The sequence below is a fragment of the Melopsittacus undulatus genome, chromosome 6, assembly GCF_012275295.1.
Source record: "Melopsittacus undulatus isolate bMelUnd1 chromosome 6, bMelUnd1.mat.Z, whole genome shotgun sequence".
Classification (NCBI taxonomy): Eukaryota; Metazoa; Chordata; class Aves; order Psittaciformes; family Psittaculidae; genus Melopsittacus; species Melopsittacus undulatus.
The window spans coordinates 31,496,654-31,511,477 of record NC_047532.1 but is presented as its reverse complement, the minus strand read 5'-3'; the positions used below and the strand labels follow the sequence as shown (position 1 = coordinate 31,511,477).

The 14,824-nt window shown below is 36.7% G+C and overlaps 1 protein-coding gene across 5 annotated transcripts in view; it reads left to right on the top strand.

The window, feature by feature from the left end:
- Positions 1 to 11,187, top strand: part of TRIP12 (thyroid hormone receptor interactor 12) — a 77,487-nt gene extending 66,300 nt beyond the window's left edge. For 3 of the 5 annotated variants that reach the window (XM_031047241.2, XM_031047243.2, XM_031047245.2), the window contains 9 exons: positions 680 to 778; positions 1,312 to 1,426; positions 1,604 to 1,758; positions 2,245 to 2,409; positions 3,634 to 3,798; positions 7,338 to 7,451; positions 8,230 to 8,324; positions 8,524 to 8,627; positions 9,791 to 11,187. In XM_031047241.2, coding sequence (XP_030903101.1) covers positions 680 to 778; positions 1,312 to 1,426; positions 1,604 to 1,758; positions 2,245 to 2,409; positions 3,634 to 3,798; positions 7,338 to 7,451; positions 8,230 to 8,324; positions 8,524 to 8,627; positions 9,791 to 9,987 — 1,209 coding nt within the window. In that variant the 3' untranslated portion in view covers positions 9,988 to 11,187. The remainder of the gene's footprint in view (positions 1 to 679; positions 779 to 1,311; positions 1,427 to 1,603; positions 1,759 to 2,244; positions 2,410 to 3,633; positions 3,799 to 7,337; positions 7,452 to 8,229; positions 8,325 to 8,523; positions 8,628 to 9,790) is intronic. The other 2 variants (XM_031047242.2, XM_031047244.2) reach the window with 1 other exon arrangement.
- Positions 11,188 to 14,824: the final 3,637 nt, after the last annotated feature.

The following is a 14,824-nucleotide window of genomic DNA, read 5'->3' as shown; positions in this document are numbered from 1 at the left end:
ACATAATTAAGCTGTGACTGGTTTAAATTGTGAGAGTCTTGGGTGTCTGCCTGGAGTCTGGAGAGATGTTATCTTAAACTAAAATCTGCTGCATAGGCTTGAGTGGGGAAGATGGGGGAAGACAGGAGACATGAGAATCTAATTCAGCTAGAATATAGCTTCCAACATGAAGGAATCCCAGTGCTATTGTGATTTTTTTGCATGTGTGTGTTTCAGTTTGGTCTGGGTTTTCTTTCTTTTGGGGGTGGGGGGGTGGTGGTATTTGTTTTGGTGTATTTGAAACCTGCCATTTTCCCTACTAGAGAATCTGCAAGGGCAGGGTATAAGAATATTCCTTTAGGCTGCTGAAGTCTGGCATCTTTAGTCTGTGTTTTCTTCTCCATGTACTTCTCCAAAAGCACTTCTCTTTTATGTGCTGTGTTACAGTCCTACTGCCAGATTCTTGGCAAGAGTAGTACTTAATAGTTACACAAATATAAAGCATTGGGGATATTTTGTATTGAACATCCTAATTCATGTTTTCATATAGAAGCAAGAATTATTTGCTTACAATTTGTTTAACTGTGGAACTGTTAGCATGGGTTGGAGAAACTTGTATAACTGATTTTTTTTTCCTGTTGTAACTGCGTTGGGAGCTTGCAGACATAATTTCACTACTTAAAACTTCTCTAATGTGTAGCGCACTGTGAACAGAGATGAGCTGTTGAAACAGGCAGAATCTGTGATGCAAGATCTGGGCAGTTCAAGAGCCATGTTGGAAATCCAGTATGAGAATGAAGTAAGTAATATCAGTGCAGTCTAATTTAAGTCCCTTGCTGAAGATTAATAGAAAAATGCTACACCTTTCCTAGAGTGACTTGGTCAGACACTTGGTCCTTCAAATTACTGGTGCCCTAAAGTTTTGTCCATTAATTATCCCTGATTCACTTGGTTGTGATTTTTAGTTGCTAAGAGAAGCTCTTTCTGATTTAAATTTCACAGTCTTATTCTGCAGACAAGGTTTTTTTTTTTATTACCTCTAAGCAAACAGCTGTGTGCATTTTCTCTATAGTATGATCATTAGGTGGTTAATACTTTTTATTCCACTGTTATTCCCTCTATTATGTGGTATTTCCAAGTTGTCTCAGTCATATTGTAAATGTTGGCATAGTTAGGTTCTCTAGATGCTTTTAACAATCTTCTTAATAGCTAGTGTTGTATTGTATTTCTCAGACTGAGTAAAGTTTTTGGTAATTCAAGCTGACCTAATGGACTCTTTATTTATCTCATTCTTTCTCCTCTTCCCCACATCCATTCTCCTTCTCCTTGAAGGTTGGCACAGGCCTAGGCCCCACGCTAGAGTTCTATGCACTTGTATCTCAGGAACTACAGAGAGCAGACTTAGGCCTTTGGAGAGGAGAAGAAGTGACTTTAGCCAATCCAAAAGGTAGATGTTTTATTGCCTAAACTATTAATAGTGATCTAATACTGAACTGGTTTTAAGTTGACTTTAGTTATGTGAATGGCTTTGAAAGAGCATTTTAATTTGTGATCAGGTAATGTGCCTCATGACAGTGTTCATCTTTGTGTATGTATTAAACTTTTTTCATTTCTTCCTCAACAGGAAGCCAGGAAGGTACCAAGTACATCCATAACCTTCAAGGCCTTTTTGCGCTTCCTTTTGGTAGAACAGCTAAGCCAGCTCATATTGCAAAAGTTAAAATGAAGTTCCGCTTTCTGGGGAAACTAATGGCCAAGGCAATCATGGATTTTAGATTGGTGAGAATAAAATGGAAAACGTGTTTCTGAAGGGTTAAGAAAATGCTCGGTCTGAGGAGGAAAAACATTAAGATGTGCATGGAGTTATTTTTGTCTGTAGCAGCTTGGGGGAGAGGGGGAGTGCAGCTGAAGTTTTGAGGGGGAAAAGGTAGTACATGTTGAAGATTTGTTACAGTGGCTAATGAAACCATAGTGAAGAAAGAGCCGTTTTCTGCCATGTGTTGCAATCTTTCCCCAGTCTTCTTTAAAGATTGTCTTGGAGGTATTATTCTGGCTGCTAGCTTACTGGTTGCTCTAAGGTATATGCACTAGGGTTTTCTTGACTGCAAATTTCTCAGGTAAAAACACTCAGATATCTGGTTTTGTTGTGTGCCAGAACTGTGAATGGGTAAATAAATTCTAGATCCAATCAAGAGATAAAATAGCTAAACATACAGTTTTGGAAGACAGTTCAATACTAAACAGTGTTTACATTTGAATTTCCAGGTGGACCTTCCTCTTGGACTCCCTTTTTATAAATGGATGCTACGACAGGAAACTTCCTTGACATCACATGACTTGTTCAGTATTGATCCAGTAGTAGCCAAATCAATATATCACCTTGAAGATATTGTAAGACAAAAGAAAAGACTTGAACAGGACAAAACACAGGTGGGAAAGTAACCCTAAAAATGGAAGAGTATTTCTACACACACATTTGGATTTTATAAAGTAGCCATAATTAAGTGTGCAATATTGCTTAGTACTGATAATAATAGTGAAAATTAGTTCGTTTTAATAAAGGAGTAGTTTTAATGTTATTAAATCATTGGTTAGTAATTACAATATTATCTTTTTGTAACGTAGACTCTAACAATGGAAACTTATTATGAGATTCTTCTGTGTGATTAAACACAGGCTAGAAATGTCTAAAACTGCCAGATGTTTGCTGAAGGTAACTTCTTTTTGGTTCACTTTGAAAAGCTAACCAAACTGATCAGAGGAAAAAATCTATCCTTGATTTCTTTTTTTTTTCTTTTTTAAACATTTGAATGGCTTAACTTTTTTATTAGTTGGTTTAGACAAATTTCCAGGTATTCTTAAATGTGGCTTTTGTGTTGTGTTTTTTTCCCCGTCCTCCTAACCTCTACCCCCACTGAAGAGCTGTATGCAAAACTGATGTAAACCTGACTTCATATGTGAGCATACAGGTTCTTTTATAGATGTGGAGAAGTCCTAATTTTTTGAGGTTTCACTCTTAGCCTTAAATAGTATCGCTGACTATTGCAGAGCGTAGTGATAAAAGGTCTTTGGCATGCATGTTCTTGCTATGATCTGCTAATAAGTAGTAGGTAGTAATAACCTGATTTATACTCTTAACACATCTTTGTTACTAGTGAAGCTATTGCAAGCGTGTGGACCCTTGTTCCTCTTCACCTTGCTGTCTCTTTCTCATTGGTCACCCTTTTAATTTCCCAACAAGAGTTTGAAAAACCTGAAACCCTGTGGATGAAAGCTAAAAAAATGTCAGTATGCATGCCAAATATGAATGCAGTTAAGTACTCTAAAGAAAAAACACAGCCAAAAGCCTTAGCGTATCACACATCTTCTCTTGTAGCATTTTCTAAATCGGCAAAATGCAAGAAGTAATTTTAAAAGGAAAAAAGTGTACTTACGTTCTTTCAACTTTATCCATTAATATAATTTGTCTTGGTTTACTGTTATGAAAAATGTAGAAGAAAAGCAAGGAATACTGTAACAGGAAAAAGAAATAAATTAATAGTAATTTTTTTAATTGAAATTTTTACTTAATCCAGACTACTTAAAAAGTCATAACTTTTGAAAAAGTCAGTGTGAATGAATTGTTCTCACTAGTTTTCATTTCTGATTTTTTAGACCAAAGAAAGTCTACAGTATGCATTGGAGGCTCTGACTATGAATGGCTGCTCAGTGGAAGATCTAGGGCTGGATTTCACACTTCCTGGGTTCCCTAATATAGAACTGAAGAAAGGGGGAAAAGATACACCTGTCACCATCCACAATTTAGAGGAGTATCTCAGAGTATGTTAAAGCAAAGCTAGGACTAAAATTTTTTTATTCTTCCTCACGTTGCTCCCCAGTAGTTTGTTTCCATCTATATTTCAGTGCATTCTTGTGAGCTGGACACAGCAATAGTTTTCCTACTGACCTCTTCTGTACTAGTGTATTACTATGGAAAAAACTGGTTGAATCCTAGTCAGTGTATGTGACTTGAAAATTTCGTAGTACAAAAAAGTTGATATATACGTGATGAAGTAAGCAATCAGAAGGATGGATAGTGCTTTTTTTGGTTGTGGATAAAAAGTGTTGTAGTAACCGGAGTAATTTGATCTGCGGGCTGTGCACTTTCAGAATCTTTTAACAAGTTGCCACATCTGGGTATGATAATGTGTTTGCAGTAGTGATTTAGCACCTGCTGCTCATGTTTCGGTGAGCTTTGAACTGTTATACTGAAATCTGTTAGGGCTAGAAAGCATCAGCTTGGTTGTGAGACAAAGTGCAGTAGTTGTTTTTGTTTGTTCTTGTTCTGTTTTGTTTTTTAAACCCAAACCCAACACAACACAAACTCCACACACAAACAAAACCCCAAACCATTAAAAAAAATAAAAAAATGTAAAGGAGCAGTTAACAAGATGGTGCTATAATAAGTTGACAATACACATGCGTATTGATATCTTCCGTTGTTAGAAGGGACATAAAACATAGAAAACCATAAGGGTGATACTGTTGGACTAAGGAAGGAAACTGTTTCTGCATAATGAAGTGTTAAAGGGAATAGGTTAAAAAACAGCCTGGAAGAGAGATGTGGGAAGGCAGGGTGCAGTATTATCACATCAAGTTGTGAGTGGAGTAGAGGTAAGAATGACTGCATCATGAAAAAGCCATTATTCCAAATCCTAAATAATGCGTTTTCTGACAAGTTAGTCTGCTGCCAGTTTCATTCTGAGGACTGTTAAGATTTTCAAGTACTGATAAGACACAAATCTGATGCTTTGGTAGAAATGAATCAGTAAGAGGCGTATAAGCTCCTGCATATAAACTGAGAACTTTGCAAAATTATTCCATAATCCTTACAACTGAAAATTTAGCAGTTACTGTTGATCTTCCATACTCCACATATTCAATTTTCATATTTTTTATTTGTTGAATGCAAATTCTGCTAGTCCAGAATTACTTAATTAAACATACTTGGGTATAAAGCTATTTGCATACTTGCAGAAGGGCAGTGCTGATGACCATAGCTACCATAGCTTATTAGAAACAGCATTTGCAGTCTGGAGAAAGCTGAGCAAGGTTGCTTTCAAGTCTGAGAGCAAGCTGTATGAAAATAAGGGTATTTTTTTCTTCTAGGTAATACATATCCAGTATCTGATATTCAGGGAAAGGCTTGTGAACGGCTTTGGTGTCCTGTAGTTGTCCTGTCACAGACTTTTAGCATTTCAAAGAAAAAGCAGATCGCTACACAAAATTTGCTCTCTGCTTTCTAAACAACTTTAGGAACTATTTTCTTTAAAGGACATTTGTGAGGTTTTTATATTCCACCTTACAGAGGAATCCAGATCCCAATAATTAGCACTACAGACTTGATGTCAAGGAAATAGAAAAGATTGTGGAGAGAAAATTAGTGTCATCTGTCTCATAAGTATGATAAAGTGTGATTTAGAAACAGTATATTTAATAGATCAGCTAGTCTGTACAGTTCCCTGTGGGTTAGCTGCCCTGCTCTTGAAAATACCATTTTCATTAAAATCTTGTGAGTGGGTTACCACTGAAAGTAGTTTAAAAAGTTAGAATATCCTACTGGTACTTCATGCCTCTCCTGCAGTCATGTTATTCTACCTTCCACTTCCCGTACTGCCCCTCACTACCCCAAGGACAGTTCCCACAGGAGCTGCCTTTATCAGAAAGTAGAACTACTTCAGCTGTCAGTATAGTGAAAGACTTTATTCTTCACACACACCACCTCCCCCTGCTGTTTTTCCCCTGTACTGTATAGAAAGAGACCAACTTGCATGTTCTCAATCTGTGGACAAAAAGTTTCTGGAGTGCAACTTTTTGCCTAGTAAATTTGATTTCCTCTTTGAATCCACAAGAATACAGTGCAGCTTAATTTTGCACATGCTTCTGGTCTTTAAAAAGTAATCACAATTTGAAGTAAGCAACTCTGCTGCTACAGCAGCCATAGGATTCTACATTAGAGAACAGTGTTCTGTGGTGCTGGTTCTTACTAGCTTCCTTTTCAGTATTGCAACCTGATGTTTGAAAGCAGGGGTATGTACTTTACCCGAAATTCAATGCCTGACCTTTTTCCTAGGAAAGGTTGTCAACGTATGTTAATAGGCTTACTGAACACAGAGCTTTCTGGAACAATTAACCCTTCAGTTGCTGGGACAGGGTTAAAGACTTACTTCAGGAATTCAGCTGAATTCAGCATCAGGGAGGTTTTTAATCATACTAAGGTGCATCCTTGGAAATCTTTGAAGCTTACCTGGAGTGCTGAAAAGAGCTTTTAATACATTTAAAAACTAATAATTGTGTGTTGACAACACATCAGCATTACTTTCTTGACAGAGTTAAGGGTATTCAAGCCAAGTGTAATTATCAGTAGCACTGACTACTGACAGGATGCATTTGCCACGGATAATATATTACTTAATTTAGTGGAGAAATACTGGCTGCAGGAGTTCTAAAAGATATTTGGTCTTGTTTTTGTCATGTCCCCTTCCTCCCTCCCCACACCCACAAGTGATTAATGTTTCAGTATGTGCTCTCCACTTTGGAAGATGAATTTGGTCCTGAAGGTGTAACTGCAGAACAAAACAAAACAAATCCCCCACAAGAAGTCTAAACTACTGTTTTGCATTAGCATTCTTAACCAAATCCTAGAAACATGAAATGAAGTTACTTATTCCCCCCCTATATCAAGCTGCTTAATAAAGCAAAAAGACTTAAGTTAGTTTTTGTAACTGTATATTAGAAAAGGGACCTGTATGTTTCTATGAGGGAAACTAATATAATGCTGCCAATGATTCTATAAGAATTTCTGTTTCAGTTCTGTTTCTGTGTACAGAAAGAACATCTAGCTTAGGCTTCTAAAAATATCTATGAAATGTTTGGATTTGTTTTAAAATATCTTGATAAGTAGGTTCAGTTTAACCAGCTATTCTGAGCTCCATGTATTAACCTTGGTTTGTCAAAAATCAAGACAAATAAGTTGTTTAAATTCTGCATTAATAGCATGCTAAGGGTATTCTGAATATGTTGTAATAATTTTCAGTGTTAGACTACATGAGAAAGTTGTAAAAAAAAAAAAAAACTCGGCAAATTCTGTCTGCATTGTAGCAGCACAGCACTTGCACACAGTCGTATGAGGTTATGTATTAAGGCAGAATGAAGCAATGCCATAGAACACCTCCATGAATCAAAGTTCAAACTCTGCTGCAACTACAGTAAGCATATGGGTAGGCTTCTATAGTTTTCTTTTGCAGCTGTAGTTTTTTTCAACAGTAATGATCATTACACACTTCATTAAAATGAGTGTTTTATTCTGTTCCCTGCAGTTGGTTATATTTTGGGCACTAAATGAAGGTGTTGCCAGACAGTTTGACTCATTCAGAGATGGATTTGAATCAGTCTTTCCCCTCAGTCATCTTCAATACTTCTATCCTGAGGAGGTTGGTAAATGTCTTTACTGATGCTTTTATAACCTTATATGTATGGACAGTCTGAACCTAGGTGTGTACTGCGTGCAGTGCATTTGTGACAGAGTCTGATTACATAACATTTCTGTTGCACTTTAGCAAAACGTTGTTGTCCTTTAAATCACATATTTAAATGTTGAAGTTTTCAGTGGGGGTCATTTATCTGATGCTTTTATTATGAACAGCTCAGTTTTCTTTAAAATTGAGTGTATCCAGCTTTTCTGAGCAAAGTGCTTAAATGTATATATATTTAGGTTCTTTATATTGGTACGGATACTTTAATTCCTTGCTTTGCAGTACTTAACAGCTATTGAAAAAATCCAAAACAAAACAAACCCAAACAAACCCAGGACAGCGGTGCTATTTTTCTGTCAGCTTGTTGTTTGGTATGATTTGATACTTGCTTGGAAATCTAAAAATATGGAAACTAGTCTGCTAATGTGGTTAATCAGAATTAAGGCATAGGAGCAGCATAAGATATTTGTATATTTTCCTTGATAAATATTTGTCATTGCTCTACCACATGAGATGCTAAATGTGTATGCAAAGGCAAATTCAGCAAATGAGGTTGTCACTGGGATGAAGCAATTACATTAAAAGAATTGGGAAGATTGGTTGGGGTGACTAAGGTTATTTTGCAGCAGGTGATTCCAGAAAGCAAAATGCTCTACTATTATTCAGAACAGACAATAACTTTTGTGCGTCAAGTTTGAAAACAGAAAACTTAATTCCATGTTTTTTAATGTTATAGTTGGAGCAGCTTCTGTGTGGCAGTAAAACAGACACTTGGGATGCAAAGACTTTAATGGAATGTTGCAGGCCAGATCACGGTTATACACATGACAGGTAATATGGTGTTGATCTTGTTAAAACATAAGTATTAGCAGTAGAGAATAGATATTTAGAGAATATGATATACTGTTATTCAGGCTAAAGAAATTATGACACTCATTTGAAAATACTCATTTTGCAATGAACATTAATCTGATGCAATTATCTTAACCGTAAACAAAATAATAATAGCTTACCTTTTTCTCCTTTTTAGTCGAGCAGTGAAGTATCTCTTTGAAATTCTGAGTAGCTTTGATAGTGAGCAGCAGAGACTGTTTCTTCAGTTTGTGACGGGTAGCCCCAGACTGCCTGTAGGAGGTAGGTTTTGTTTATTACATACTACTATATATGAAATAAGTACTATTAATGCATTTCAGAATAAGTGGGTTATTTTAGTATAGGAAAAAATTACTTGTGTATTCTAGATGTTCCTACTTGCTTGACATTTCTAGTTTCAGAAGTGGTTGGGTAGACTTAAGGTACAGTTTTCATCAGCTCTGTATTATTCATGATACTTCATTCAGTTGACTGTTCAGGTTTAATTTATGTTACCATATAACCTATTGAAGGTTAAAGCATAGTTCAAAATTAAAAAAAAAACATAATCCAACCCCTGTCCTCTCTTCCATCTCCCCCCCAAAAAAAAACCAAAACGCAACAACCAGAAAAACAACAATAAAGCAAACCAAAACCCCCAAACAAAAATCCCAACTCCGTAATATGGTATTCATTGACTAGAGGTGCATCAAGTTATGACAACAAACAAAATGTTGCACTGCTACCCAGAAACAATAATCTCCTTTCTAGAAAGGAGGCTATACTAGTGTAATGATAAACTTCTGATTTCTCTCCCTTTTGAATTTCAGAAATTAGATAAGTGAGGAAAACTGAGGAATTTGCTGTCTTTGTTAGGGACCATTATAGAATACACATTTTGCTGTAAGCTCAGCTAAATACTTTGCAAGTAAACCAAAATTTATATGTATGTTCCACTACTTGTGTTCTTTGGGGTTTGGGAGAAAAAGTTATAAAAAATATATTTTTAGGTTTTTTTTTTCTTTTGGAGCGGGGGAGACATGGTGTAGACAGAGCTGAGGGTCTGGAGTTAAATAAATAAGGTACCAGTCATAAATAACTTCTGGGCATCTTGGAAAATGTGTTTGAATCCAACAAACTTTTTAAAGGACTGCTGTTCAGAATAGGGTTTTTTATACATACAGAACACAAGAGTAAAATGAAAGTAGATGAATCTCACTGATTTGTTTGGGGTATTTTTAATTCATCTTGGAAAACTGTTCTACAGGCAGGACTTCAGGTATTTTTTTACCTTTCTACATGGCCTTATAAAGCCATACTCTGAACTTGAAAAATGGAGCCATCAATTATGAGATGCATGCTTCTGTCACTGGTACATGTCTACAGTGTGTCTGTGTCCTTTCAGGAGGATCAACCTTATTCTGTATGTCTTTTCTCATTGACAGGCTTTCGAAGTTTGAATCCTCCATTAACAATTGTACGCAAGACATTTGAGTCTACAGAGAATCCAGATGATTTCTTACCCTCAGTAATGACTTGTGTGAACTATCTCAAATTGCCGGACTATTCAACTATTGAGATAATGCGTGAAAAACTCTTGATAGCTGCAAGAGAAGGGCAGCAGTCATTCCATCTTTCCTGATCACAATAAAAATACAATGTCTGCCTGTTACAGCAAAAGAAAAACTCGTGATTCTTTTCTAAATATATCACCTGAGTCAAGGAAACGTGTTACGCCTTCTTGTTGTAGAAAAACGGCTTGCAGATTATAAGCGAAGACACTTGGTTGATATTCATTAAAGGCCCCTATGAACTTAAAGCGATCTGGCCCTAAAAGTTGTTGTGACAAGGTTTCTTTAGCAAGTTCTTGTTTAAATTATCATTTATTTGATGAGTGAAGTTTTTAACTTGCTTTGCTGTGTGAAATTTAAAAAGGGATGTTTTTCCAGGCTGGAACAATAAATGTCGCTGTGCAGTTTAATACTGGGCTGTGTGTATCCATCTAGCTAAGTCTGAAGTTTTTTCTCCAAAGACAACTTTTGTACATAAGTACAGAAATTAAATACACCATGTATTTGAATCTAGTTTAGTAGACTAGTTCTGTGTATCCTCACCTGCCTCTAATTTTGCCCATCCTCATGTATTGTCTGATGTGCAATTCACTTGGTTCTTTTTGTGTGCAACATTCAACAATTGTTATGTTTTGGTTAGCATGGGCATTCAACTGCTCCATGCCTCTTTCTCTGATTAAGATAATTTAAATTTTACTGAAATCAAATATATATTGTCAATATAATTCAGCCTTTGTAACTAGGTAGAACCTTTCTTATAGCATAGTTTTACTGTAGTGGTAGGATATAATGGCGACAGTCTTTACTAGTCGACACTCTAGAGCTGTTTACACAGTGATTCAGGCAGCAAAAGCCTCTTACTAGAGGCTAGGAAGAATTATTTCTTTTGTGTAGTTGAAGTCCAACAGCTTGGGCTGGCCAGTGTGTATTGTGGTAAAGGCCAGAGCATTTTGAATTGATGTAAAGTTTTTTAAAAGACAAATTAGTTGTTTCATTCCCTCTTTGAGTAAACAGTTTTCTTGTTCTTGATCCAAGTTCCTGGTTACTTTTGTAGGGTTTTTTTTCTGTTTTTTTTTCTTTTGTTTGTTTTTCTCCCCTCCCCCCCATGCTAGCTTGGAACAAACAGTTCAGCCTTTGTCTTTTGACACAGATAAAGCACCTGTAAGCAATTCTCTGTCCAACTGTTTTATGTGCTGATTTCTCAAATCTGCAATAATTTACTTCATCAGGTTAATGTTTTTACCTGAATATAAATAAAAAAGTTTGCTTCACCTTTTTGTTCATAGTTTTGTACTGTATGCATAAAGTTCAATTGTGTAAATTACTGTGACACAAGTAAATCATCCTAAATCTACTTGGCTAACAGCCTGCAACTCGTGGATGATTTACTACTAAAACAAGACCTTTTAAGATCTCCAACTCAGAGGGAAATTTTTTTTCCTTTCTATGGGTTCAAAAAACAGGCTATTACAAATATTCCTGAGATGTACCATCTGTCTAGTTAATCTCTATGAAAATATGATAGTTAATTACTTTTATTCAACTTTGAGAAATCAAAATTCATGTCAGTGCTTAGAAATTGTTAAATTCTGGCAAATCAGGCTAGTATTTCCCCTAAACTAACAAGTTTTCTTTTATCTAGCTGAAGAACTTGAACTTCCAGAATATGTAATGGACATTCTTCCAGTGAACATTCACAGAATTACATGTGGTTGCTTGTACCAGTGCCACTGAGATGTTATGCAAACCTGTCGTGAGCATGAGTAGAATGTGAAATCCTTGCACAAAGAACCTGATAACCGAACAGTTTCTACTACCGTATTAAAACTGAAAGAAGGCGCTTCACACTGTACATATAATAATGGTAGTGCACAGTGCGGCATAGTTTTCATAAAACTTCAAGGCAGTGTTTAAACTATGGACTGGTGTTTAAATTGTTCTGATAACTTGATTGAACTGAGCACAAAAAAGTGTTTATAGTGTGTGGATAGCAATTTGTTCATTTTTTTAAGGTTCTATATTTTAAAGAAAACCTGACTTGTGTAAAAAAAGAAAAGAAAAAAGCTAATATTTTGTATTAAAATATCATGTGTATTGATATTTTTTTACCCATGTTGTCTCCCTCTAGAATCTGGCTTTGATCAGCTTTGAAATTTTGAGGAGCTTTCAAATTTGGTATAGAGACATTGTATAACTGGTCCAGTGGGAAAATAAGTTGCTGGTTGCCTGTTTAAAAAGGAAAAAGCAAGTACCTGTGGTGACAATTTTTGCTGTGCTGGCTGTCATATTAAGCACAGACTAAGGATGTAGTTGCCCTGAAAAATGAATGAAACTCTTTTAGGTGGCACTTTGGGTTTTTTCCTGTCAAGCTTTTAATGTATTAGAAGAGCAGTCTGTCTTAAAAGGTAATAGTAAGAATAAATTGGAGAGTAACAGTTTGCATGACTGCAGTACTTCACTAAAACCAGAAATGTGGTATCTAAGAGTAGTTGAGAACAAGTGGAGGGGTGGGGCAAGACTTTGGGAATTCCTCTTTTTTAGAAACTTTGGATTAAGGGAAAGTCTTATTGAAACCCATCATGGGTGTGTGCAGATGCCTGTTCAAGACTGTAGCCTTCAGAAGAATGTATAGTTGTCTTAGCACTGAACTACTTTTATTATACCCTATAAAGTAGACAAAAGTACATTAAGTCGTATTTTTGAAAATAGAGACTTATTTTAACATGGTAAGTTCACCCAGTTTTAGAGAACATCAGCCGTCAGTTACTATTTTGATTTTATGTCCTTCTAAATTAACAAGAGCGGCAGAAAATTGTGGAAAGAAGTGCCATCCAAGCACTGAGCTGCTACTGAATTTGTGCAGTGATTTTTTTTAGGTTTTTGTTTTGTAAAGAAATCTGTCAGGAACACTTGAGTAGTATCCCATCTGATATAAATTAGTAATTTGTAGTGCTGCTTCTGTAGGAATATGTACAAGAATTCTCTGTGAAATCCCCATGCCATTGCCGCACTTCTGGCTATTCCAGTTTTCATATGCAGGCTGCTTGCATAATTGAATTGCTGAGATTCTTCATCCGTTCCCCTCTACCTTAGGGCTTGGTGATTTTTTTTTTTTTTCCATCTCCTTTTCCTAACTGAGCAATCCTCTGCTGAGAAGATGGGAGCCTAAGTGCAGTGACTGGTGAAATTCCAAAGGCCCTTGAAATTCCACTTGTGCCCTCTTTTCTGGCCACTGCTGGAGATGGAACTGTAATCTGTAGAGTTTCTGGGCCCTGTCCTACGAGTTTCATCAACCTGTCTTCAAACATGCTGGTATTAAAGTTCCCATTGTCAGATAAATCTGTACCTGTGCAGAGGGCTTTAACAAGATGTTAGTCTACCTGACTTCAGGGATAATGCCTTGTTTTTAGTGTGAACCTGCCTCCCCCTAGCCAAAATGCTTCTCTATAGCTAAAACTGTTGACAGAACAGAGAGAAATAAAAAGCTTGGTTAAGATGCATTACAATAAAATGTTTGAAAGGGGGGCAAAATCTTCCTTGTTGTGTCTTTTCAGGACTTGTCCTGTTTTTCTTGTACTTTATGTTCCTAGTCTCTTGATAGCTTGAACTGGAAAGCCTCTATGATGTGATCTCTTCCTGTGATCTTGCAGGAATTTCACAGCTGTGTGATCTTGACTTGCTGTGTCTCTCTTACTGTGTTGTGTTTTTAATAGCTTTTCTCAGATGACTATAGTTGGTAGCCCCAGAAGTAGGAGTCATCCCACCCCAGTGCACTGTCACAAGTATTTAGCAATGCAGGTTTATACAGCAGACAGGAAACAAATTCCATCATAGCCTGAGACTAACAGCAAATGGCTCAAGGAAAAACTGCTTCAGTGGACTGGGGTAGAAGATGGGAATACTATGATCTTGTTTTCTGGTACTGAAATGTGCTTGCATTGATCAGTCATCAAGTTGCTTTCGAGGTCCAGGGGGAGCAGGACGTGAGCCTCTTTCTTTTGCTGTGTATATCAAGGGAATCACAAAATCTTGACCTGTAAAAAGGAGAACTAAGTTTTGGGGAAGCAGTGAAGATAGATCCAATATCTTCAAGGCACTCAATTAAAATTCCTGATAGCCTAGGTTTGGTTTGGCAGCAACATCTGGAAACTTAAACAGGAAAATAAAACCACTCAAACAAACCTCAAACCCCAAACAACCCTAAAAGAAGTAATACAGGTGAAAGTGCACTGCCCTCTCTCTGTCACACATACATACAAAGGCTGGAATTCCTAACTGTTGTCACTTCTTCCTGTAGTCAAGAAGGAAACTGTCCCATCCATAAGCAGCCTGTTGGGGTAAAGCAACAAGCATTGTGAGTTTTTTTTTTTTTTTGTTGGGTTTTGGTTTTTTCTTTGTCTTGTCTCTCTCTGGCCAGTTACCCTCTGGTCTCCCTTTACTCCTAGGCTGTGGCTGTTGCTAAGACCCCATTCAAGAAAGATGTAGCTAAGCTTGGGGGAAAATGTCTGGGAGCAGAAAGGGGTGGAAGGAGGATTCTTTTTGTAAGGGTAAGCTTAAACAATATATTGTTATATACTGAAAGCCAAGGCAGGTGGATGCAATGGATATACTTAAAAATGATGTTGTTATTATATCTCAATAGCTATTTTCTGCATTATTTCCCCAAGTATACAACTGAAAGGTAGAGAGAAAAGATGAAATTTCATGAACTGTCTATAGAGTAGGCATAGCTGCTACCTTCTTTTAACTATCCTGGATGGTGGGATCCTGCAAGAAAAGAAAACCAGGTACTTTTTTAGACCTTTGCTTCAGGAGGAAAAACTACACTAGAACAGCAGCAGCAGTTGTGGCAAATGGCAATTGTATTCAACTGGTTTTGTGGCATTTAACTAGAGCTAGACATTGTTG